Source organism: Agrilus planipennis, unplaced genomic scaffold, assembly GCF_000699045.2.
Source record: "Agrilus planipennis isolate EAB-ADULT unplaced genomic scaffold, Apla_2.0 scaffold207, whole genome shotgun sequence".
Classification (NCBI taxonomy): domain Eukaryota; kingdom Metazoa; phylum Arthropoda; class Insecta; order Coleoptera; family Buprestidae; genus Agrilus; species Agrilus planipennis.
Window position 1 is genome coordinate 493,452 of NW_020438969.1, and position 25,303 is coordinate 518,754.

General features: G+C 33.5%; 2 protein-coding genes across 5 annotated transcripts; one reads left to right on the forward strand and one right to left on the reverse strand.

Annotated features, from left to right (window-relative positions):
• Window positions 1-6,175: 6,175 nt before the first annotated feature.
• LOC108738719 (dynamin-1-like protein) lies at window positions 6,176-21,308 on the reverse strand. 2 transcript variants are annotated; one of them, XM_018472268.2, is made up of 11 exons: window positions 21,041-21,308; window positions 20,837-20,981; window positions 20,575-20,783; window positions 19,434-19,892; window positions 19,103-19,377; window positions 18,405-18,546; window positions 18,056-18,343; window positions 16,715-16,810; window positions 11,828-12,095; window positions 8,109-8,320; window positions 6,176-6,429 (listed from the first exon to the last, which is right to left on the reverse strand). In XM_018472268.2, the coding sequence occupies exons 1-11, from the start codon at window positions 21,140-21,142 to the stop codon at window positions 6,373-6,375; spliced, it is 2,253 nt and encodes a 750-aa protein (XP_018327770.1). In that variant the 5' UTR covers window positions 21,143-21,308; the 3' UTR covers window positions 6,176-6,372. The 2 variants fall into 2 exon arrangements, with proteins under 2 accessions (XP_018327770.1, XP_018327771.1); XM_018472269.2 differs by lacking the exon at window positions 16,715-16,810 and having other exon boundaries at window positions 21,041-21,307.
• Window positions 21,309-21,641: 333 nt separating this feature from the next.
• LOC108738710 (coiled-coil domain-containing protein 43) lies at window positions 21,642-25,060 on the forward strand. 3 transcript variants are annotated; one of them, XM_018472244.2, is made up of 4 exons: window positions 21,642-21,809; window positions 23,922-24,052; window positions 24,121-24,497; window positions 24,907-25,060. In XM_018472244.2, exons 1-4 carry the CDS (start codon window positions 21,710-21,712, stop codon window positions 24,977-24,979), a joined length of 681 nt encoding a protein of 226 aa, XP_018327746.1. In that variant the 5' UTR covers window positions 21,642-21,709; the 3' UTR covers window positions 24,980-25,060. The 3 variants fall into 3 exon arrangements, with proteins under 3 accessions (XP_018327746.1, XP_018327747.1, XP_018327748.1); XM_018472245.2 differs by having other exon boundaries at window positions 21,644-21,773; XM_018472246.2 differs by lacking the exon at window positions 21,642-21,809 and adding an exon at window positions 23,310-23,799 and having other exon boundaries at window positions 23,853-24,052.
• The last annotated feature ends 243 nt before the right edge of the window (window positions 25,061-25,303 follow it).

Consider the following 25,303-nt stretch of genomic DNA (forward strand, 5'->3'; position numbering starts at 1 on the left):
ATAGAAAAACTTGAGAAAAATTCTTCACAAAGTTTTTTTACGTCACCCAAGTTAAAAGACACAATGCGTTCAATAACAAAATGTTTTAGAGCTGCCCAAACATATTCAATTGGGTTTAATTCTGGATTATATGGCGGTAATCGACAAACATCATGACCAGCTTCTTGGATTATTTTGTCGATGTCGTAGATTTTAAACTTCAGCTTAAGCAGTTTTATAATTTGGTACAATTCTACTTTAAGAATACTGTCGTCAAAATCTAAATGTCTTTTTCGTAGCCAATTCTGAATCTCTGTTTTTAAGGAGTTCGAATTAGCGCATTTTTCTTTTTGAACGTTGTGGTATGGGGCATTGTCAATAATTACAATTGACTTTGTAGGCAAATTAGGGAGAAGATTTTCTTTTACCCACTTTCGGTAGTTGTAGTTCATGTCATCATGATAATCGCCTGTTTTTAAACCTGGCTTGAAAATGAGACCGGCGCTTTCTATAATGCTCATCTTGCCACCAGCGTGAATAATAATTAATCGACTCCCTTTTGCTAGTGGTTGCAGAAGGCCTTTTAAAGTATAATTGGTCCATGACCTTTTGGAAACACAATTTTAATGTATATAGGGTAAGTAGGGTAAGGTCGCCTTAGTCGTACCAGTTCAAGGAAAATAGCTATAATTTCTGTTGTAATATAAATAAAAGAAAAATATTTACAATCATAAAATCTTCTTTTATTAACGAATCAAAAAACATTGATAGCCATTTAAAAATCTTAAAAAAAAATGTTTTTCAAAGGTTTTACAAAAGCCTTCCTTCGGTACGACTTAGGCAACTGGTTGCCTTAATCGTACCACCCATGGCCTAAGTCGTACTTAGACTACTCTTATATTTTTCCAACTAGAAGTGTTAGGACAATTAAAAAACTGCGTAGACTTATATGCTACGAGATCAATTTCAGTCTTCCTTCTTCATCATCATCATAAGGTCATCAGTCCTAAGACTGGTTGGACACGTACCTCCACTCTTTCCTATCCTGAGCTAAACTTCGCATTTCCCTAAAACTAGAACAACCCACATCCTTAACTATTTGCGANTGACATGTGACAATTTAGAAGAGAATTACTAAATTTAAACAATTCTTTGATTTATCTCAACACTATCTTTCTTTTTTTATTAGTTCCTTGTGTTCCTTTTTCTTTTTTAATGTTTTTCAAATTTAATATAGGTCTCTTCAGTTTCTTTGTCTCCGTAACACCTAAGTCGTACCAGTACGATTTAGGAAGTTTATGCAGGTACGAGTTAGGCAGCGGAGTGTACAAAGTTATAAATCAAAATTAATAACATAACCTAGAAATCGTTTACCGTTTGACCTAGCTCATGTCAACAAGAAAACACTACAAAAACAGACATAAATCAAAAAAATATCGATTTCATCATAATCTTCTCTGAAATAGCTTACGACTGACGTAAAAATATTAGTGAAAACTGTGCAAAAAACTTATTTTTTCATTATTTTTCGAGCGCGAAATCCGGCAAGCCGCCGCTTATTGTTGTTTATCCGAGCGACTGAGCAGTTCCATATTGTACCGCTAGATGTCACCTTTACATGGACGGGTGCGCAGATATCAACGTGGTACGACTTAAGAGGTGGTACGACTAAAGGTACTTTACCCTATGTATATATGTTTCATCCATATAAATAATTGGTCTCCCTGCCTGAAGAAAAGCTCTTATTTTTTTTTTAAAAAGCGACTCGCAAATGTCGAATCTGCTTTTTCCACTAACAATTTCTTATTAGTTTGGGTTTTTTTCCACCGGAAACCAATTTTTCGCAGTACTTGCCAGATACTAAATTTCAAACCGCAATACCCCGTGTCGTCTTGGTATTTCTGGTGAATATTTTTCAGTGTTGGGATCATCTTTCGGTAACATAAAAATTATTCACCGTTCTTCTTATAACATCTTGGTTAAACATGTCGAAGTCAGTTTTACGACGTAGGTGTCCCTTATTATATTTGGGTTTCATAAAACATCTGACCTCATCTTCCTTTACTTTTTTCTTCTCCGAAGCAACCTTTCTTATGATTGATAAACTTAGTCCGATTGCTACCGCTACACGATATTGTACTTTTTCAAATGGAAGAATAAAACCTTTTTGTTCTTTTTTAGCGTTCATAAATTATAGTACATTTGCAACGAGTTTTTTACACTGAATACTTAACGCTTGTTTTCGTTATTTGTTGTTTTCCGTGGCAGTTCAAATTTTGCAACTGATACTGTACACTTTGGTCCAGTTCTAGCTCGATAATCGCTGGAGAAATGAGCTCCGCAGGCAAATATGATTGAATTTGGAATTATGCTACGGCGCATCCTGATAAAGGGAAGGGGCATATCTCTAACTACTTGAATTTAGTGTCCGACCGAAAGTTCAGTTTCGGTCGAGTTTCGGCAAAAAAACGAGTTTCAGTTTCGGCGGCAAAGCTGCCGAAACTACGACCGAAACCGAAACTGCGTTCGGGAGTTCTCACGCTCTGCTCGGTCATGTTCGGCGCGTTAAATTCCATCCAAGCAAAGTAGATTAGTAGACATTTCGTCGCGTCTAGGTGCATAATCATGTTGTGATTGGTTCGTGTTTGCAGTTCGTTTTGTTTGTTGTAAGTTTTTGATTGATTGTCAATAAGTGAAAATGTTAAAGACTGCAGAGCTGTGTGATTTAAAGATAAAAAAATAAAACTGACTGATTATAATAACGTTTTCTTTATTTTTCTCTCAAAACATGATCCTTATGAGGAAGTTTCGGTTTCGGTTTCGGTTTCGGCCGAAACTGAGACCGTTGCCGAAATTCGGTTTCGGTTTCGGTTTCGATCGTAAAAACTAGTTTCGGTCGGACACTACTTCAATTGAGCTGTAGCCGTATTTAGCACATACACACCCACACACACACAATTGCACGCATACACATTCACACACACGCATACACATTCACACACACGCACACACACACAGACTAACGACAACTAAATACACAATCACCTAACACATAAAACACACGGCTGAAGAGGACATGAACCGATAGGTCCTAGAACAGCCTGAGGTAGAGGGGTTTTAGTCGGTAGGTCCGAGGAGCGAGGACATCTTCCTCGGGAATCCGACACTACCCAGTCGTACGGACGGCTGGGTGCCTTTTGAAGATTTCCCCTCTTCCACGAAAACAAAAAAAAAATATTTAGGTCTGGTTCTATTTTGAGGCAAGTATAATACGCCCTTCGGTTTCTAGTTGTGGTCGATATGCTCCGTTTTTTTAGTTTGTTTATTTGTTTTCCTTACGGATACGCATAGAATAATAAAATTACGGCAGAAAAAGACAACCCTTACGAAGCGTTACACAATCATAATGCAATAGAATAACTTCATCTTTAGGTGGTTTCTAGGATTATCAATTCTCCAGTTTTAGCCCGGAGACTCCAGAAAATTTAAGTTTTCTCTGGACTCCAGTTTATAAAAAATAATCTCCGGATTCTTCAATTTTTATGAAAAATAAAAGTTACATTCTAGAATTATCACTGTGTTAGATGTAGAGAATATAGAAATAGTCTGAAGCGACGTGGGATAAATAGTACTAGAATTACCATTGTATCATAACAAGATTTCAATAAATACACATTCTTTACAAAATTATTACAAATATATGTACTTTTCGCGAAATTTGGTAATAACGTTCAATAAAACTCTTCTTTAAATTAAGTGTGCCATCTAATACGTTAATAAAGAATAATTATTAATTGGATTAATATTAATTATGGAATACATAGGAAATAATAAATTAGGTTAAATCCTACATAAATTTCAATAATTATTAATTCATTTAATTGAAATAAACAACTACCAATAAAAATTTCGATGTCGTGAGTAAAGGTAAATGTTCTGTTGAACCCACAAAACTAGGACGCAATAGTACTTACCATGCTACGTAACATTAACAATAGAAGTTTCAGAGCCTTCGAGAAGAACGAATAGAACGTAGCATAAATAGGCCAGAATTCAGCCAGAATTAGTTAGTATATGTGGACAACTGTTGAGTAATATAAATAAACAGAATGAATACAGACGAATATATGACTACTGTAAAACCAAGAGAGTAATATAGCTGTGTAACCTCGTTTATAATACATATAAATTACAACTGATGGACATGATAATCCTTGTTATGCATATTTGCCGTAGTGAATTTGGATTTTAGAATACGATTAAGCAGCTAAAAAAGAAATGCTGTACAACAAAATTTGAGCATGTTGCCAGCATAAGATTTTAAAGAAAGTTCAACATTCTCAGGAATTCACAAAAGCAAAGACGCTGGTTTAAAGATATAATTCCAACCATACAGTTATAAAGTCGACCCTGATCTTTTACGTACCTAAGCAACCTCTAACACTTTGTCTGTAATACTCATAAAGTATTTCTTAACTTAACAAAGGCGTGTTCAAAACAGAGCAAATTACTATAGTCCCAAATGGAAACAAGAAAGAAGACATGTCCATTTTCACAGATAATTTATTGCGGACTTTGCTAATTTAGATCGTCTCAACTATATCCTGCTATCTTTAGCAGTTATACCTTCTCCTTAATGAAGACGACCCTAATCAGGCGGATTGAGTACGCAGAATTACCGATGAATTTTTGAATTTTTCCTGCTTTAGTGATGACAATTCTCAATCAGAGTTTTAAATACTATCATTTGTATTTGTTGAGGTATAATTTACACAATGCTACATGCTATCAGCGATGAACAAATGTACTTATTCAATTCATTTCAAGGTGTTTAAACATTATGTGTAATAGTTGTAATTGTTTGTTTCAATTCAAGACTTCAATAATAACCGCCACTGTTTACGTTCTCCATCGATGTGGCTGCAAAGTTTTATTCCTGATTGCTGTTCATGCACACCTACGTTGCCAGTTCACGCATAGATCCGGCTTCGGATTGTAATTGTTTAAAAAAAAATTGACCTTACCCAAGCTGCTGAACACGCCATGCGATTCTTTATCGCATCTAGTTTGCACTGTCTACATTTATTTCTGTTACACCCTATATTATAAATATGTCATATATCTAAATCTAAATATATATATAAAATGCTAATATGCGTACGTACGTATCACCACCAACTCCTATCAGGGAGTTTGGTCGCGGTGGATGGTTGTGGGTGGCAAAAATGTGAGAAAATATATCTGTCCTTTTCTAACTTATGAGACCTTTTGTAAAAATTCTAAAAATTTCTGAAATGATCCAAAAAACATCAGAATGTGTGCAACTGTTACATCGATCTGGAATGTTCTAAAAATTCCTGGAATGATCTAGAAAGTTCCAAATTGTGTGCAACTGTTAAAATCGATATGGAATGTTCCAGAAAGTTCTATAAATATCTGGAATGCTCCAAATTCCCGCAATTATCAAGGATTTCTAGAATTTTCTAGATTTTGTCTAAATATTCTAGAATATTCTAGAACGATCTACTATTATTAAGAAATTTTATAGAGGTACAGGGTGGTCTGTCATTATCGGGAATAATTTTGTGTTCTGCAACATTCTAGAATGATCGAAAACGTTAAAAAATAAAGGACAGGCTGTCATTGTTAAGAATAATCTTGAATATTCTGGTACTATAAATTATGAAGTATTATGGTATATAAACCGAAATTCAGTGACTTTTCGTCAGTTTGATCGTGTTTGCAGTCGAGTGAAGATCAATTGAAGTTGACAGTGAACACTTGGTAAACAAATTCAAGTGATTTTGACAAATGAAAAAGAACAAACTATTTCAATATTCTGGAGTGTTCTGGTACTAGAAATTTCGATAATGTAGATAATATAGATTTCTATCTTAGATATTGAAAGACTTACCCCCGGTTTCATGGGCGATGATCAAAGTTAACAAATTGGTTCAACTGAATTTAGCCCATCATTGAATAATAGCGGAACGTGATTGGCTCTAATCAATTTAACCAAATTGTTAACGTTGATCAGCGCCCAGGAAACCGGGGATAAGTCTCTCAATATCTAAAATACAAATCTATATTATCTACGTTAAAAAGTGAATCCTTAAATATTTTATATACCATTAAACATGCGATGTATTTTAACCCGAGCAACGCCGGGTTTCGCTGCTAGTATAATAATAAGAGATAACTGAATGAGAATTTTAGTTAGGTACTTAGGAATTACACTGATCAACATATTTCTCATACATAATAATGTTTACAGTATACCGGATATAATGAAGTGAAGTATATTAACTACGTTTTTTTCTGTGAAATCCTGCAGCATAAAGCTTGTAAAGTTTAACTGAGTTATCATCTAGTAGAAAAGAGAGTTCTTTTCTATTACCACATATGTGTTTCTCGAATTTCGCTGATAATGTGCGCAGCACGCTGTAATGCCTGTAAAAAATTAACATTATTTATATAAGTAAATGTTTATTACAACTGGAACGCAAAATAGCGTTACGAAAATGTTAAGATACACTACAACTTCTAAATAAAAAAAAAATAATAAAACAATAAAATTGGTTTAGAGTAGGGACGGGATGATTAAATTTTTTAATTTTTTTAATTAGTTCTTTAGATCGTTAGAAATTGGTCCATAAACACGAAAGAATATTTATAAAATAACGCACACAGGATAAACTAAACTGCAACGTCACTGTTCAGCATTGCTATAAGATCACGCAAGAAAGAAATTTTAAATTCATAAATTTTCTATTCATGAATCGCTTTCAGAATTTTTTCCGAAAATATATTCATTATCTACTATTTTCCGGATTAACAATGAGGCAAGAGTTAGATAGAGATATTCGTATAATTCGATTGTTTAGAATACTTTTCTATTGATAATCAAAGAAAGTAATTATTGTTATTACAGTTAGTCGTTTCTTTCATATAAAATTTACCAAACTTTAACACCAAGATGCCTCTTGTTCGTATTTTCTACAGGCCACGCGCTGACTTAATCCAGCAGTACATTTTCCATTTAACCAACCAAATATCATTATTTAAATTTCTATCCATTACTTTTTTGAATTGTTAATAACAAAAATTTTACATTAAAATTCAGGGGTCTCCGTGAAGCTGCCTTTTATCGTTAGAACAGAAGTAACTAAACTTTAGATTAATATCAAATATCACAATATACACAGACTAATCATAATTTAAATAGTATACACTGTGTCTGATAAGTATTTCGGAATATTTCAAAGGTAGCATCTGGAGGCGCACTGTTGACTACATCTCGTGATATCACTACAACGTAAAGTGCGTAAAACTTTTGCACAAAAACTACCGCAGTTAATAAGCCGCCAATGATTGGGAACTCTCGCCAGGTTGGTGGCCGCGTTATTTGATAGCCCTTCGTTATCGCAAGCGTCAAATGACGAAACATACACGCTGCTCGTGACCTTCGCAGCAGCTGGTACGCAGACATGTCAATTGCAATATAAAAATAAGGTTTTGAAAGTATAAAGCAAAAAATCAATGTATTTGCACGTGAAATATGTGGAGAGGGTAGTCACATATGAACGGTGTAATGAGGCTGCACTAGCGCCATCAACTGAAGTGTAGTACAGCACTGAGAGGATTAAGGTCAGACAGGTCGGCACTGAAGAAATAGTTTTGCTAATAATAGAAGACAATTCCGGTTTGAGTATCCGAGTCATTATACGGCAAACAGGGATTCCGCGTGACGCACTGTGGAGGATTTTAAGGGAGAATTCCCAGCATCCACGCCATTATCAAAATACGCCATATGTACCTCCGTCCCTTTTGCGATTTGTACCGTAACCGTATTCCCGAGTTTGCGTACGGAATCCACCATAGCAGGCTGGGTATTCCTGGTCATCATTGCCGAAGCAATTGGGGCTTTCAGAAAGGTCATTACCCACATGTTTATGTATATCACTAAGTGGTGCGAGATGGGTCATTCTACTTCTTTTTTATGTACTTCTCCCTCAAATTTTCCGAAGTACTGATCAGACAATGTATAAAATGTCTAGTTAATACTTGTTTAACATTTTTTGTACTAACCATAAGAGCGTCTTATAAATGAAAAAGATACTTTCACTTACTTTTAACATATCAGCTGCTTCCTTACGTCTTTGTGCAATATGCTCTGATTCGTTTAAAAGTTCATCTGCATTATCCGCCTTGTACAAATGCGTAACTAATTCTGACTGAAGATTATCTTTAACATAATTTACTAAAAAATGCATTACTGCCTTTGGAACCGTATCCTGTACAGATTTTCTAACAATATAGAAGTACGACTTTATCAATCTCTCTGTAAACAACAAAATATATAAAACCGATGAATTTAAACAATTAAAGCACAAAAACACATTTAACGAGTTTTTAAAAACAGTAAACCCAACTAATACTACTCCAAATATCACTTGCATAAAAAATAAGATGAAATTGAGTAAGTATTGTTAATGGGCGAAATTTATGTTTCCCACAAAAAGTCTTATGAAAACAAAAAAATTAAGTGTTCAAAATATTTAATTATAGGCAATGTATCCCGTGTATCTTAAAAATTGTTTGCAAAATTCAATATTGAATTATGTATTCCGATGTTATGGCATGCTAGTGTTGGACCCTCATGTAGACCCGCATGACCGACAATTTGCGGCGTTGTCACATACTTGTTCATGACTTGTAAAATAGAGGCGATTCTGCTACCTTCAATTTATTTTCACTTCTGTAAGCATCGTGGGGTTATAATCTGAATTATACATAGAATTGAAGTTTATGTATATCTTACCGAATCGGAATACAAAGGTAATAAAAAATTATAGGAGTATTGAAATATGCCCATGTAGGTACATGTACAAGGTGGTAAAATTAAAAAACGCGTTCCTATCATGGGCGAATAATACAGAAATGTTTATTATCAGTTTTTGAAAGTTGCTGTTAACGTTGAGTCGTATGGCAGAATAAATTCTAAACTCGAAAAACTCGATTTGAACACGTCAAAAATTGTTGTTGTAGTTCCCACGTCATTTATCAAAAAACGAAGGCCTTAATCAAAAAATTGTACTCTTACAAAAAGATTATGAAATACAACAGCGTTTAATTCAAAATTTTGGCTTCAATAATAAAAGTGATAAAAATACAAAATAACTTATTCTTTGACTGGCGAAAGATCCGCTGGCTGCTTCGTGTCCTTCTCCTCTCTTCACTTTTTAATGAACTTAAATACATGATGGTTGCTGTCCAATGTTAATTAACACAATGTAAATGAGAAATTTTACTTTACTTAATTATAAGGAATTCAACATTCCAAATTGGTGTTTTTATCACAATTTAGCACTGTACGAAATGGAAACTACAACTGATGGCACTAGTTCTGAGAACGAAATTAGTTCACTTGTAAAATTCAAAATGCTAAAACACAAAAAAATTATATGTAATAACAGTTGAAGGTATTATAATCGAATGAACGGATAAAACTTTCTTTACTTTGATCGATTCCACTAAGATTCGGAATGATATAAACAAACAGGTAGATGATGACATACAAAAAGTGTTTACTAATTGTAACGCTGAAAATCTTGCTAACGGTTTTTAACATAAAATACATTATATTGCTTATGCGAGCAAACAAAATATTGAAAGGCTAGGGAAAAGAGTGGAATAACTGAAAGACTACAGAGCAACTGTATTAAGTATCCACCACTTCTTGGTAGATCGCTTCGTAAGGGTGGATTTGACATAAATAAATATATTTTTTTGTCAGAAGCGGTTTGCTGGGAAGAAATTGTCCCAAGTTATGCTTAAAAATATTAAAGCTAAAATAAAAAGCATTGTATCGATCTCCTCGAAGGTTTTAGAAAGAATAGGTCCCAATGACTTGAACAAAAATATCAGGTAATCTGCCTAATGATAGAATAAAAAAAAAATTTAAAACTACTCAGCAAACTTAACAACTTAGACTTTATTATTATATTGTTTGCTCGCATAGGCAATGTAGTGCATCACACCATCAGCATAATCTAGCATAATCTCTAGCTTTACCGACAGCAAACACTTTATATATGTCATCATCTATGTCTTTGTTTATATCATTCCGAATGTTAATGGAAAATTTTCATAAAAGTAAAGAATTTTTTATCAGGTCATTCGACTATAATACCTCCAATTTTTATTACATATACCTACATTTTTCGTATTTTTACATTTTGAATTTTACAAGCAAACCGATTTCGTTCTCAGAACTAGTGCTATCAGTTGTAGAACTATCCTGTTCATGCAGTGCTGAATTTTGATAAAAATACCAATTGTTATAATTATTATAATTAATTAAATATAATTATAATTGGAATGTTGAATTCCTAATAAAATTAAGTATAGTAAAATTTCTCGTTTAGATTTTGCTTGTTAACCCTGGACGCCAATCACCATGTATTAAAGTTTATTAAAAAGAGAAAAATTAAGTTAATTAGAGTTAACCCAGTGTAGTACTTTGCTCGTATACACGCCCAGAAAACTATATTAATGAAAATAGGTGTAGATAAATAAGAAACCCACTAAAATGATAGACATCCTTAAAATTTCAGAGATAAATATCGAAATGTAACATAGTACGAGATGGAGGTACAGAGATTTATGAGGCAGATGCGATTGTGTCAGGGTGGAAATGGGAAGCAACCAGCCATCCATCCCCCGGTCCAAAAATGACAAATTTTTTATCCATACCTCGTTTATTATTGAAGCTAAAATTTTGAAATAACGATGTTGTCGATGAGAGATACCTTTTTAAAAGTAAAATTTTTCTATTATGCTTCATTTTCGATAAATGGCGTCGGAACTAAAAAATTGTTGAATTGAAAAAAAAGTTTCGACGTATTCGAGCCTAGATATCCCAATTTCAAAATTTATTCTGCCATATAACTCAACGTTAACAGCAATTTTCAAAAATTGATGAGAAGTATATACTGTGTAAAACATAACTTCATTTTGCTGTACCCACCCCCGCGTTAAATTTTTATCACACCACTGATTTCTAAACATATTTAACGCTTCCGAGCGCTCTACTGGAAGACACCTTGAGCCAAAATCAAGGTCGCCTCTTTTGACAGGCTTGCTCCTTACCAAGCTTAAAGCATATATGTATACATGGAGTGCTAAAGCACCCTTACAACGAATTCTGTCATTTGAAAATTTGCTCTTCAATTGACACTTTCAGCGACTGAGATTTCTACCAATCACACGGACGCGTATTACAATGCTATTAAAATAGGCATTAGCACTCCATGTACTTATACTTCGTTTACTTTCGGTAGCAATGTGACCTTCAGTTTGACCAGCGCAAAGTAGAAAAGAACAGCAGTAGGCCAGAAAAGGAAGGAGACAAGTCTCGGTCAAACTCTTAACCGGTGAGAAGTAAGTAAGTACAGTACTGCACGGAAAAATTGACCATTTTAGCCACTACAATTGCATTGCTCAAATGTGCTGTTATTGGTACTACTGAAAATATCAACGAGATGTTTATTTATATTTGAAGGTTTTAATGCTTGTTTTCGACTCGCACTACTACTCATGATTGAACAAAACTTTTGGCAGGTACTGTATGAAAAAGTATGTTTAATGAACAAGAGTCGAGAGTATAATGAGCTTTTTTCTCCCTACCTACGATTTTGCCAGCGCGCATCCAAGACATTGGAAGGGGCACATCGCTAGAGAAAGTAAATGAAGTATATATATGTTCTAAGCTACCAAGACGACGAACATACATACATACAAATCAGTGTAGGAAATATTACGTATTCAAACTAAAATTATTACAAACCAATTATCGCACAGTCATGTTCTTCATTTTCCGACAATTTTCGATAGCTGTTGCTATTTAATGGTATTTGAGGAAGTAAATTGACTGGTTTTACAGGACTCAAAATTGATCTAATATCCGATTCCACACTCTGTTCTGGAGAACTATTTACATAATTATCTTGAACCTTTTCCTTATCGTCCTGTCCCGCAGAGGGATTTCCATTCCACCTTACGATAGAGTCTGCTTTGTCGCTTTGGTTTGCTCTAGATAAACTAGACGATCTCGCCTAAAAAGTCTTAAAATTAATAGCAAATATATATATATTAGAGAAAAATATGCAGATACTAAATAAATTTTAGATGAAGATGGGTGGAACAAATTAGTCTGAATAAAAAAAATCACTTGCATATTAATAAATTACATATTTAATGTTTCTGCTTTTCAGACATTTTTAATATTCAAAAGCTTGCTATCTGGATTAAGAATGCGCAAATACAATATATATGTTACAGCAAATACGTGTACACATGAAATAAGCAATGGGCTTGCTGATTTCATGTACTAAGCAAAATCGTGTCTTAATACATATACTTAGCAACAGTTTTGCCGAATACGTGAAATAGGTAGCCATGCAAATTAAGCAGCTAGAAGTTTTGCTCTTTATATAGGTACACAATGATAATTGATAAGTGTTTGCTCTGGGATGTGAAGTGCAAATACGTATAACAAAACAATATTTACTGTTTTCTGTAAACATAAAAATGGAGAATGACATCTTATTGGAATAGAACCTAATAACAGAATAGACAAATTTAAAATTGATACAGAGCACATTATTATTGACAGGCACTTAGTTTGGAAGGATTCTGGTTATGAAATTAACGTTTGAACGATTATTCGTAAAGATTCAATAGGTTTTGGCCAAAAATACTATAAACGCAAGTATACTAAAATTTGCTTCGTGAGTACACAAGTCAGTTCCACGAGCTGGTCGCGCCAGCAACGGTTTCAATGATAGTGCACTAGACTTTACAACAGCAAGAATTTCGTTTGATTAAATTTTAATTATACAAAGTGCTTCTGAAATAGGTAGTAAGATTTTAAGTGTTTTATGTCCGCGTTATTTCATATAAACCCATACAAACAAGTCTTGCGCATTCAGATCCGTAATATGCGCCGAAATGTAGTGCCTTGCGATTACTGTACAATTTGATCTTGGATTGGCACACTGAATTATGCCATTCCATCGATTGATTAAATACATCAACGTTACAACGAACAAATACCTACAATAGATTGACTGTAATATAAACATCTTGAATCACACTTAATGTAATCGAACAACAAACAATACATGAGCAAAAAATACAAAAAAAAAACAACACCGACGTTGCTAATTATTAACTGATTTCTCTGCATGACTTGCCAAGACCTGACTAGCGCTTGCATGTACTTTCAAATCAGTTTTTCTCGAAAATTGTGAACTTTTAAATAATATTTACTAAATTTTCTTATTTTATACTTCTCTATCATCTCCTGCAAGAATGCCACTTATTTCAGAAACACCCTGTATAATTAGAAAGAATCAGGGCAATTTGATCGGTCAATCGTATACATGTAAGGAATAGGAAGCAACCTAAACCCTCTTCATGGAATATGCTTCCAATATTACAGTTTTGTCAAAAAAATAAACTCATAAGTCGACTATGGCAGCAGCAATACTATGATGTTATGAAACTGAACATATCTGTCAAAAAGGCAAAGGAGAATAAATAAACAAATTTAAAAAAAAGGAGCGCACGACCACAAATAGAACCCGGACCGACCATCGATATACTAGCCGAGCATTTCACTACTAGCAGCAGTCAACTAGTTTTGAGTATAACTTAGTTCACTTTAACCGAATGACGCTTTAAGTGGAATAATGGCGTATTTCACGAAATCGGCAAGCCCGTTGTTTATTTTATGAATTAGGAAAAATTTTGCTGAGTACCTGCCTAATATGCAGTTACACGTATTCGTTGTAACATGCACGAACTGACGTCACTAGAAAAATAAATAAAAAATCAAATACAGCTGAACGTTACTGTTGAAATTTCATCCAAGTTACAGTTAAGGTTGCCAACTTTTCATACAAGAAGTATATTGACGTCGGTGACGAAAATTTTGGAAAATAAACCATTTAAGCCTCATCATATTTAAAACTAAATTAAAATAAATGAGCTCATTTTTTATCAAATTTATTGTAGCTAGATGTTTCATTCGTCTAACCACTTTGATTTATTAAAAGAAAAACATGCTTTTTGTAATTGCTGAGATCGCTGGAACCAGGAACAAATTGTAGAAAATTTTAGTAATATTTTTATATTTGTTATTTTAAGGAAATATTTGTCTTTGCCAACCATAACAAGCAATCAAAGATTGTGGATTAGGTACCAGCGATTATGAAAACAGTATATTGGATACTCTACTACGTATATTTTTAACAATAAACAGTAGAATAGAGCGAAATAAACACTGTTAATAACCGTATCATTGGCAACCCTTGTTACTGTGACATCCTCAACTGTAATTGAGAAAATTTGAGAAAATTGGTAGTAATGCTTTTGATTTTTCTCAGTGGCGGCTAGTGCTATAACAATGAAGTGGTGCAAAGCATAAGCCAAAAACGCCCAAAATGAAAATTTTACATTAATTATCATAAATAAGTATCACTTCCCAGAGCTGAAACGAATAGCCACCTACTTTGAAAAACATAAAAGATTTCAAAATGTGAAGGAATCTTCTAAATATTCAAGTGCTTAATATACTCAAATAAGATACTACCTGATTATAAATTATATCCTTATTTATTCTAATAGTGCAATATCTACAAAAAGGAAATATCTACACGAAAAGACAAACAATACTGTAGGTTAAGGTTCCCAATAAAAAAAATTACAATTGTCAAAATTTATTTATTCGCTTTTAATTAGCGTTCTTAAGGTGTAGAAAAAAAACAACCCACTTTGCTGTACTAAAGTTTAAGCAATTAACGCATCAACTTTCCAATACTATTGATTAAAATTAATAGTATCCAGTAATTAAAAGCATTTGTAATTTCCACAAATTTATTTTTAACACGTGCGAGTGAAGCGATGCTAATAGACCGGGAGCACACGACAGATTATAAGAAACGTCTCATACCAAGCTGCCTGTCAAACTAGTTATTGTTTGCGTAATTTAAGTGCAATTTAAAAAAAAGCCCATCCTTATACAACTAGTTTGACAGCGCCTAGAAAGAAAAAATATTCATACCCGGTTGCGATTAAAGTAAATGAAAATTTATGAAAAATAAATCCAGCGTAAAACGATTGACAGCCGATTTCAACTTGTACATCGTACTCTGACGACCATCTCAAAGTGTGAAAACAAAACTCGCAAAACAATCTTCATACCAGGTTGCCAAAATCAGAGAACACTTTGTCTGCCTAAATAGGCATAACAAAAATTGGCTGCCGGTTTGCACTTATACATCATAATTAGTTTGTTCATAGAAAGTGTAAAATTTTGTTCGACAAAAACCTTCACCAAATTTTTTTTCAGCATTATTTATGTTGCCAAATAACCATTTACTTCTTGACAGCCGATTACATCATGTAGATCATGCTATACCACACTAGCGAAAGTGTGCAACTATGTGATATATTCATCCCAGGCGGCCATTTTTTCCCAACGAAATACAGAATGTGTACGATTTTATTAATAAAATTTATTCTACGTCACTCATTCAGTCACTCTTATTTGTTTGTTATAATTACTATAAGTGCTTGTTTTACTCAAGCTGGGGCTAAACTTTTTTTATGACCTTTGGAGTTTTGAAGAAAAACTTAATAATAAACTCTTTTATATGGAAGAAACGTAATTTTTATTAACCTATGAAGTAAAATAAATGTTTAGTTTAACTTTTTTAAATCTCATTTTTAATATATCCGCTCGAAACAATAAATAATTAAAGGTCAAATTTTCAGAATTAACGTATCTCATTAGTACCAATCATCATCATCATAAGGTCGTCAGTCCAGTCAGACCAGTTGGACACGTACCTCCACTCTTTCCTATCCTGAGCTAATCTTCGCATTTCCGTAAAACTAGAACAACCCATATCCTTAACTATTTGCGAACAGTAATCTGACCTAGGTTTGCCTCTCCTACTCCTAACTCCTGTCTCTGCTTCCATTATGTCTCTGGCTAGACCTTCATGTCTGAGAAGGTGTCCTACCAACCTATCTCGCCTATTTTTTATTGACTTCCATAGAGTCCTCTGTTCTCCTATTCTTTCTAATACCTCAAAAAATTATCCTGTTTATCATCCTATGGCCTTTTCATTTGCTTTAATAGCAGTCTGGTATGAAAATTTTTGTTTTTAATGAATTTCATTACATTTTCTAGGCGCTGTCAAACTCGTCTTATATGGACGGACTTTTTTTATTCGTATTATTGCACTTAAATAACGCAAACAGTAACTAGTTTGATATGCAGCCTAGTATGAAACGTTTCTTCCAATCGGTCGTGTACCTATAATACACATAAGAGGTGAAACGAAAGAGTGCAGCACTGGTTAATTAATTCTTATACTGTGCATGGCAATTTACGTAGGAAAAATGTATTCGTATGTTATGCCCTGGTTGAGTACCACTGATTTTTAGGAGCGTCCTTAATTATAATATTACATACACGAATCGCGCAAGAAATCGCAATTTAGATCTGATGGTTTCAATAAATTACTGACAAAGAACTTAAAAGCTTTTTGTTATGCATAAGAATTCTGAAGAGTGAATTAACTCGCAAACCACACAAAAGCCGCCACTGACTGACTTACAAGATTTACAAGGTTAGTCAATAGGAAATATAACGAAAATGTACCTGAGAAAGACTAAAGAAATCATCGCCATTGCTTAGGGGCAATGCAGGTAAAAGATAACTAAAGAATTCTACTTTTCTTGAATTCTGCATTGTCATCTAAAGCAAATTATTATTCATTAAAAATTAAATAAACGCCTTAAAAATGCACAAAATGCTAATATAAAATAATAAAAAAAACCAATTTTATAAAATAAAAAGCAAACCACACAAAAATAACAGCTATGCAAAATAATAATTTCCCTGTAGAAGCATGCTACATATTGTGAGATTCAAAAATGTTCAACAAAGCCCATTTTTAATAAAGATATCGACTTGTCAAACAGAACTACTAAACTACGGTCATTGAAATAGCTAGAAAACAGTGTTATTCACTTAATTCAGTAATTAAAAATACGTAAAAACTGATCATGAATTGCATTCATAAAACTCAAAATCTGTGAAGTACAACTGCTTTCTAGTTAACCGTAAAAACTTCATGTTATGTAGCAAAAGTTGAAGGTCGAACCCTTATTATCAATAGTTCATTTTATGATAAAGACGAAGGCCGGCATTTTTTGAAAGAAAAATAGAAAAAGCAATCGGTTCTACGCCTACAGTACGACAAATATTGCAAATTTTTATAACGAGCAACTGAAAGTTGCTTCTTATTTAATCTATTCATAAAGAAATAGAAGACCCTTGTAATTTTGCCGACTTGTCCCCCTTCTAGATCAGACTATGAATGTGATGATTTCAATGTATTTGATAAGCAAGGATTGGCTTTCAGAGACAGAAAAGTTTCACCAGAAAGGATATGATTTTCTTTCTCAATATAAAAATAATGTAAATAGTATATTTCCTTAATACTATCAGTTTTTCTAGGGTAGGCAATGAGTTTCGCATTGTGGGCAGTGTCCACCCTTGCCTTCTCTTAACAACGTCAATACCTACGGCGTATCTATCTACCTTTTACACACGTAACCAAATAGAATTAAAACATGTTATTAGTCAACATTATGTTGAAACTGTCGGACGTGAATCACGATTTCGAGCGCTTTGGCTCTCATCAGCACGCTGTAAGCAGCGAACTAGAAGCCATTTGTAGAAATTTGCTACTTATCGTGGAATTCAAAAATGTTCAAAAAGGTTCTTTGGTAATAGAGATATTGAATTGTTGAACGTCTTCGAAAGCACAATAAGTAGCAAATTTCTGTTTGCTTAATGACAGATGGTAAGTCGGCTGGTATTCAGTCGGAGCTAATAAAGAGCCAAAGAATTCGAAATCGCGATCCCCTTATAAACAGTGTTACCACATTACTTGATAAAAATCAAAATTTGTTAAAAAGGGTACATATTCCTTACGTGACTTCCATCATTTTCCCCTTCATCTGTAGGAAGTCTCCCAATCATCGACTTTGGTCTATCTAATCGACTAGGTCCTGATTTAATCATAGAAGGAACAGCTGATATTTCTTTATGAAAATCAGGATGCTTTGTATTGATATATGCTAGCTCAATTGCCACCAGATTTTCCACCATAGCGTTGGTGGGTGGCAATCTTCTCCTTAACAAATGAGTAACAACATCAACTATACTTTCATATAATTTTGGAAATCTAAGCATTTCTTGTTGAACTTCGCTTCCACAGTGCTGAAAAGGCAAAATAAACGTTTAAATGAATATAAAAAAATATACATGTTTTTTTTAATACCTGTATTATACGTTGCATTTCCTCATGAATTAATTCTACACACCTAAGAGAAGGTTCTTCAAGCCTTCTAATTTGCCTTTTCACCAATAACTCAAATGATACCTCAGGTACGAATAAGGCAGGCCTTGGACCATTTGCATTCCTAAAATTTGAATTGAGTAGGTAACACTACAGTTGCCATTAAAACAAGTATAAATAATACATAAGTCACATAGAACTTAGAACTATTTCAAGCCAAAATTAAATTTTAATCTACAACCTCTTTCCAGTGTTTCGCCCTCTGCTTGGGAGCTTTTTCAAAGGGAATTATAAAGTTAGTAAAAGTATAAGCTTACAAGCAACCTTCCTATATTCTAATGTAGGTAAAGTAATATGAACAAACTTACAATTAGCATTGTATTACAATTTTTTAAAAATATAAATACGACTAGTTAAAATTCAGCAATATAATGTTTTATTGTTTTTACAACCATACAATTACTCTTGAAAAAACCTCAATAAAAAAGTAAAACTTTGGGAACAGATTGTAAATAAAAATTAGTTCTGAATGGCACGTCATAGTCATGATTAGGAAGAAAAAAAAAACGCTAATTATAAGTAATACAGTCAATGAAAACATTTTCAAAATAGAAAAGTACTATGCAGAGGAAATGATAAAATATATTTCTTTTTTTTCAAATAATTTTTTAATAGCTTACCTTATAGCAGTTAGAATATCCATTTTTGTGAGTCCTGCAAGAGGATGTATAGAATCCAATGTTCTTCCAAAAGTTTCATGAAATATATAACATATTCTTGCCCCACCACAGAGTTCTGTAGTTTCAATGTTCCTAGCTGTTCCCTCTATTGTGGAACAGTATGCTGATGCAAACTTTGTTATTATTTGTAGTAAAGTTTTACTTTTATCTGACACATCTTCACCATAAGAGTTTAAAAGCGATTGAAATTGAGACATCATTAAATTCACACGTGTCTAAATAAATCAAACTTGTGATAAAACGAAAATTTAAAATTAAATAATAAGACAACCTTTAAATCTGGCAAACAGTCTCTAATGTGGTGCATTAATAAACGATTTAACGTTTTTGCTAAATATGGTGTCCCATTTCTAGCAGCGAGTGTAGGATATTTACTTTGTAAGAATGTAGCCTCATCCTTAAGAGCATCTTTTATAGTTTTATTGTTTAGAATATCCTGCTGAGATCGATTTACAACACCAATTATACCCAACTTAACAGGTATAACCCGACCACATAAAATATCAATAGCATCTGTACCAGCATCCATGAGGTCTAATTTGGTGACAACAGCTAAAGTTCTTCTGCCATCAGGATCGACATCTTTCGCTATTTTAAGACTTTCAGACGTTGCCATATCTGTATTTGCGGTCACAACTGCCAAAATTATAGAATTTGGATTTGAAATATACTTTAAAACTAATTCCTTTATTTGCCTCTCAATATCAGGAGGTTGATCACCAACAGGAACCTACAACTTTCTTCAATTAAAAGAGTATTTAAGCAACACATATCTATTTCCTAGCAATTAAAGGTAAATGGATTTTTATTTTAATAATTGAAACTAGAGCATAACAGATAAACATAATAATTATCGATTTCACTGATATCAATCATTCTAAATTTTTGAAAATTGACTATTTAGGAATAACGACCATGATTTTCTCTACTGATAATTCCACAGTTGGATACCAATATAACATTGTTTTAATTATTTCCATTGCCAGTCTTATTTTTCTATTTTAAACGTACACTTGACAATCTGCTCAACAAAGGGTAAGTTAAGTAGAAATGTTGAGATAGAAAAGACAGAGCCTAGCTAACTTATACATTTAGCAACTAAAGAACAGGCTAGTTTAAATGCGAGATAATGTCCACATTAACAAATGGGCAATAAAGTGTTCTCTATAAACAATTTATATTCAAATATATCTTCTAACCTATATTTGTTGGGGCCTTAGTTCTGAAAAATGAATCCTTTTTTATAAATTAATTATAAATAATTTAATTTTACTCCTTTTCAGACTAAGCATCATAAATAAAGAACATTTGTTACTATAATTCTATAACATCTAATAATACAATTCTACCAACAAAAGTATTATGTGGTACCTCGGTGGCCACATTAAGAAGCAAGAGTCATGAATATTTACCTTTGTAATACCTGGTAAATCAACCAATGTTAAATTCACAACTTTAGTAGAAAATATCTTTAAATTAATTGGCTCTGCACAAATCCCTTTATTATCTCCTGCCATTCTTTCAGTTTCATTTTCTATTTCTTGTCTTACATCAGTAAATTCTTTATAAACTCTATTTCTTGAATGAAGAAATAACGCCCATTCTTCTAACTCCAATGTTCCTAAACGAAGCACAACAGGATGTTTGTTTACTGGATCATTTATTATTACCTACCATCTATCGCACTTCTGTGTTCTCTATCTTCTTTAGGACAATATACCAATTGAAGAATTAGAGGTCTTCTGGTGACAATACCAGTACCTCTAGGAAGAAAAGATCTTCCCACTAAACTTTCAATTACGGAGCTTTTTCCTGAACTCTAAGCATGTTAAAAAGTAACAAAAATCGATATCAAAATTGTACTAAACTGTTATTTACCTGAGATCCCAAAACAACTATTTGTGGAAGTTGAATGGAGTCGGATCCAACTGTATTAAATACATCTTGCAGTTTATTTATCACGGGAATTAATGCCTCCATTGAATTTAACCGTTGCAGAACTGACTGCACTGACTATGTTGATATATTGTACTTTTACATAAATATAACTTAATGGACTCAGTTAGTATAATCAAGAATACAAATCATCTTCCTATTTGAGTTACCACATAGCTACTTAACATAGACAAGCAACTTAACCTATATCATACCTATATATATATATATATATATGTATGTATATAGACATATAAATAGACATATATTAATGGATGTGCCTTAGTCGTATGTCTTTGTAATAATTTCTTGGCTGGAAAAGTGAGGGAGATGCGCACAGTTTCGGAGTAGTGCTATCTCTTTCATGACACGCTTACGCACCATCATGAGAGAGATGGATATTGTCCGAAACTTCATTCAATATCTTTCTTTTGTTATACAACAATTCTGACCGCTACGGCATGTCCAATACTAAACGTCAATGGATATATATCTATCTATTTTCTGTGGTTTAATCACTTTCTCTATGTCACTTTCTTGTTGCTTTTGACCACAGAAGAGAGCGTAGTAGTTAAATGAAGTGAGTTAGAAACTACAAAGAAACAGTAGGAGATGGTGAAAATCTGTGCGTATGAGTGCCACGGAAATTTTTCAGTCCAAAGGGGTACAGCTGATGGTAATAAAAATCTCCGACTAAAAAATACAACAACCGGCATGCATTTTTTAATTATTTTATAATATTGTTTTACAACCATCATCATCATAAGGTCATCAGTCCTAAGACTGGTTGGACACGTACCTCCACTCTTTCCTATCCTGAGCTAAACTTCGCATTTCCCTAAAACTAGAACAACCCACATCCTTAACTATTTGTGAACAGTAATCTAATCTAGGTCTACCTCTACCCCTCCTAACTCCTGTTTCTGCCTCTAATATGTCTCTGACTAGACCTTCATGCCTCAGAAGGTGTCCTACCAACCTATCTCGCCTATTTTTTATTGACTTCCATAGAGTCCTCTGTTCTCCTATTCTTTCCAATACCTCTTCATTTCTAACCTTTTCTACCCACGATATCCTCATCATCCGCCTATAACACCACATTTCGAACGTTTCTAACTTTTTCTTTTCCGCCGCTCCCACTGTCCATGTTTCGCACCCGTATAACGCCGTGCTCCAAACATACACCTTTAACAACCTTTTTCGAATTTCTAAATTAACCGTTTGCGAGCATAGAAGTGACTTCTTTTTATTAAAGGCGACACGACCCTGCGCTATCCTCTGCTTTACAACCAACAAAAATAAAATATTCCAAAAATAAATAACAAAGAACGAGCCATGAGCCAGGTAATGATCCACGATTTTTTTTTGTTTAGTTTATCCTCGAGGAGGGGAAATCTTCAAAAGACACCCCCTGAAGGAGGGTAGTGTCGGATTCGCCGTAGCGTCTACTGACTAAAACCCCTCCTCGAGTTGGGATTTCAACCGGAAAGTATTGTTACTCCCAAGGGAAAATTTTTGGCTAGATTGGGTTGGGGGGGATATAGACGTGGGGATGGGAGTGCATGGAGAGAATAATGTGGGTGTGAGTAAGTGCCCTATCACGAAAGTAGGATGGGGACTCGCACTGAAAAGCGAAATAATAGTCACGATATCAGGAAGCAGGGGCGCAACAACGTTGCAGTTTTACTGGGTGCTCCCATCATAATACTATAAACTTTCAAGTTGGGTTATTATTTGAATCGACTAGAATTGACTGGGTGCCCAGGCACCCGTGGACCCCCTTGTTGTGCCCCTGCCAGGAAGTATTTGCACTCCTCAAGTATATTCTCCCAAGTCTAACATTAAGAATAAGCACAACGAAGCCTTTCCGTTACTCCGTAAATAACGGACTGCTTTATCGTTATTTACGATGACGAATTGCTATTTGAACATCGCGTATGCCCCCAATGACGATAGCCAAAACGATTCGGTCGATACGACGGGGCTTAAAAAGTCTAATTTTGACAATACTAATGTTAGCTAAAAGGATAGCACAAACTGAGTGCAGAGGTCTGGAATTTTAACCCAATTGGATTTCTATACTAGTTTCCCTAGTCCATACATTAGAGATATATAATACTTTTGATATCTATTACTATACTATAATATCTCCTATCTATGTCCTTAGTCTCTCTTCTCTGCTTTCGTGCTTTTCATAGATTAAGTGTTTTCCATCTAAAAATAAGACTAGCGTTTTTTTTTTTATATGGCAGGTTTCGTTCTTGGGAACATATGTAGTAGCAAAAATAAGCAAAATAGCTATCCGTTAATACAACAAAGAATAGTGGGTAGGGGTTTCATTATAGAGCAATGAGCATAGATTAAATTATTGAGACAACATAGCTTGCCTATATACATCTACGAACAGAGATCTCAGGTGCCTCACGCCTCACCATAGATAATAGCGCTTCACTATTTTCTACAAATTTGTAGGACTAGGGGCGTTCATTTTCCTGTACTGCAACCTCCATGGTTGTAGTTCATAACATAAACTTTATCCACATAAAAAAGCGAAATTAGTGTAACCCATGAATAAAATTTTTAAAAATTTATTGCCTAAACATTTTAAGATGAAGTTGTAACTTTTGTGTTTAAATTATATTAATTATACGTACTACGTACATCAAGCTTTTAACCTAATTTGTATAACAGGTTACAACAACGTAAGAAGATATTTAAAATTAATTCAGACCCTCTTTTATACATTTTAAATTAGTATTTTATGTATCTATATCATCTTCGTTAAATATGGCAGGAGCTATGAATGACTTTCATTCTTGGTTAGGAAGAAAATTACAAGATCTAAATGCGGATGAAAACATTTTTGGCTCTTACATAATTGGCATTTTAGAAGGGGACGAAACTCCAGAAGAAAAACTTGAGGCTTTGGAAGGAATATTTACGGATACAAGTAATGTATGTTAAACACTAGTAGAAGATGTCGGTATTCTTTTTCTCTCCAAATTACTTTGTAATACTTTTAGGACTGTAATCTTCTATCTATTTGCACTGAAATAATAGATATGTGGTCAGTGCTGAAACAGCCTACACATATTGTTGATGATGCAATTAAAAATGTAGATATCAATCTTACTGGTGTGCTTGACTCTCATTCTCTTCAAATACCAAAACAAAAACAATATACAGATGAAGAGAAAAAAATTAGAGAGGCAATTTTATCACAGTACAGTCAAATGACTGATGATGAAGATGAAGTGGAGTGTGATGCTAGTAGTAATGGTAAAGAATCTGTTATTACAAAGAATACGAATGCCCTTGCAGTTCAAGTGGCCGAGAAAGAAAAAAGAGAACAAGCAAAATTGGAAAGCCTAAAGAAAAAAGAAAAAGACAAAGAGGGAAGGTAAAAACGTTTTAGCTTTTTTTAATATATTGTTTGGATTTGGGTAAAAGAATAAAGTAAATCCAGTAGGTAACCCAAAATACAAATTTATATAATAAATTGATATGTTATTGAAATTTAAACAGCTTCAAAATGTGTTAAATGTTTGTCGCAGTTCAGTTTTCCAAAAACTGGGTTCCAGTAGATAAAGTCTGTCATAATAATAATTTTGATTTTGTGTCTATATATATACTTTAATCAAATTTAATTTATTTAACTAGTTAGAAAATTATTTAGTGTGTTTATTATTCAAAGTACAATGGTTTGATTTTTAATGTGTCACAATAAATGCTAATTGATATTATTTAAGTAATATAAAACACTTCATCTGTTTCAGTATGTATTTTTTTTTATTATGTATACTTTTTAGAGAGAGACAAAAACAAGCACGAGAAGAAAAGAAGGAAAAACGGAAAACTCAGAAAGGGGAGAGGAAAAGATAGCACCAGAACTTCTTTAATTTTTAGTGATTATTTATTACAATTATGTTATATACAGAGAAATAAAATATCTCTGCATTAAAATAGTTGTTTCTGTATCAAAAGTGATCTTGGGAGACTAAATTACGAAATTAAAATAATTATTCGCTGGTTCAGTAAAGTAAGAAACTATTATAAGACTTCTAGAAGTTATCTAGGGAAATGTATGTATACCATGTATTACATTTAACCTACCCCTAACCAAAGGTTGATATTTTCAAAAGAGACAGTCGCCTGTCCTATATAGTCAACCTTCTCCACGAGGGATAACTTTGGAATATCAAATGG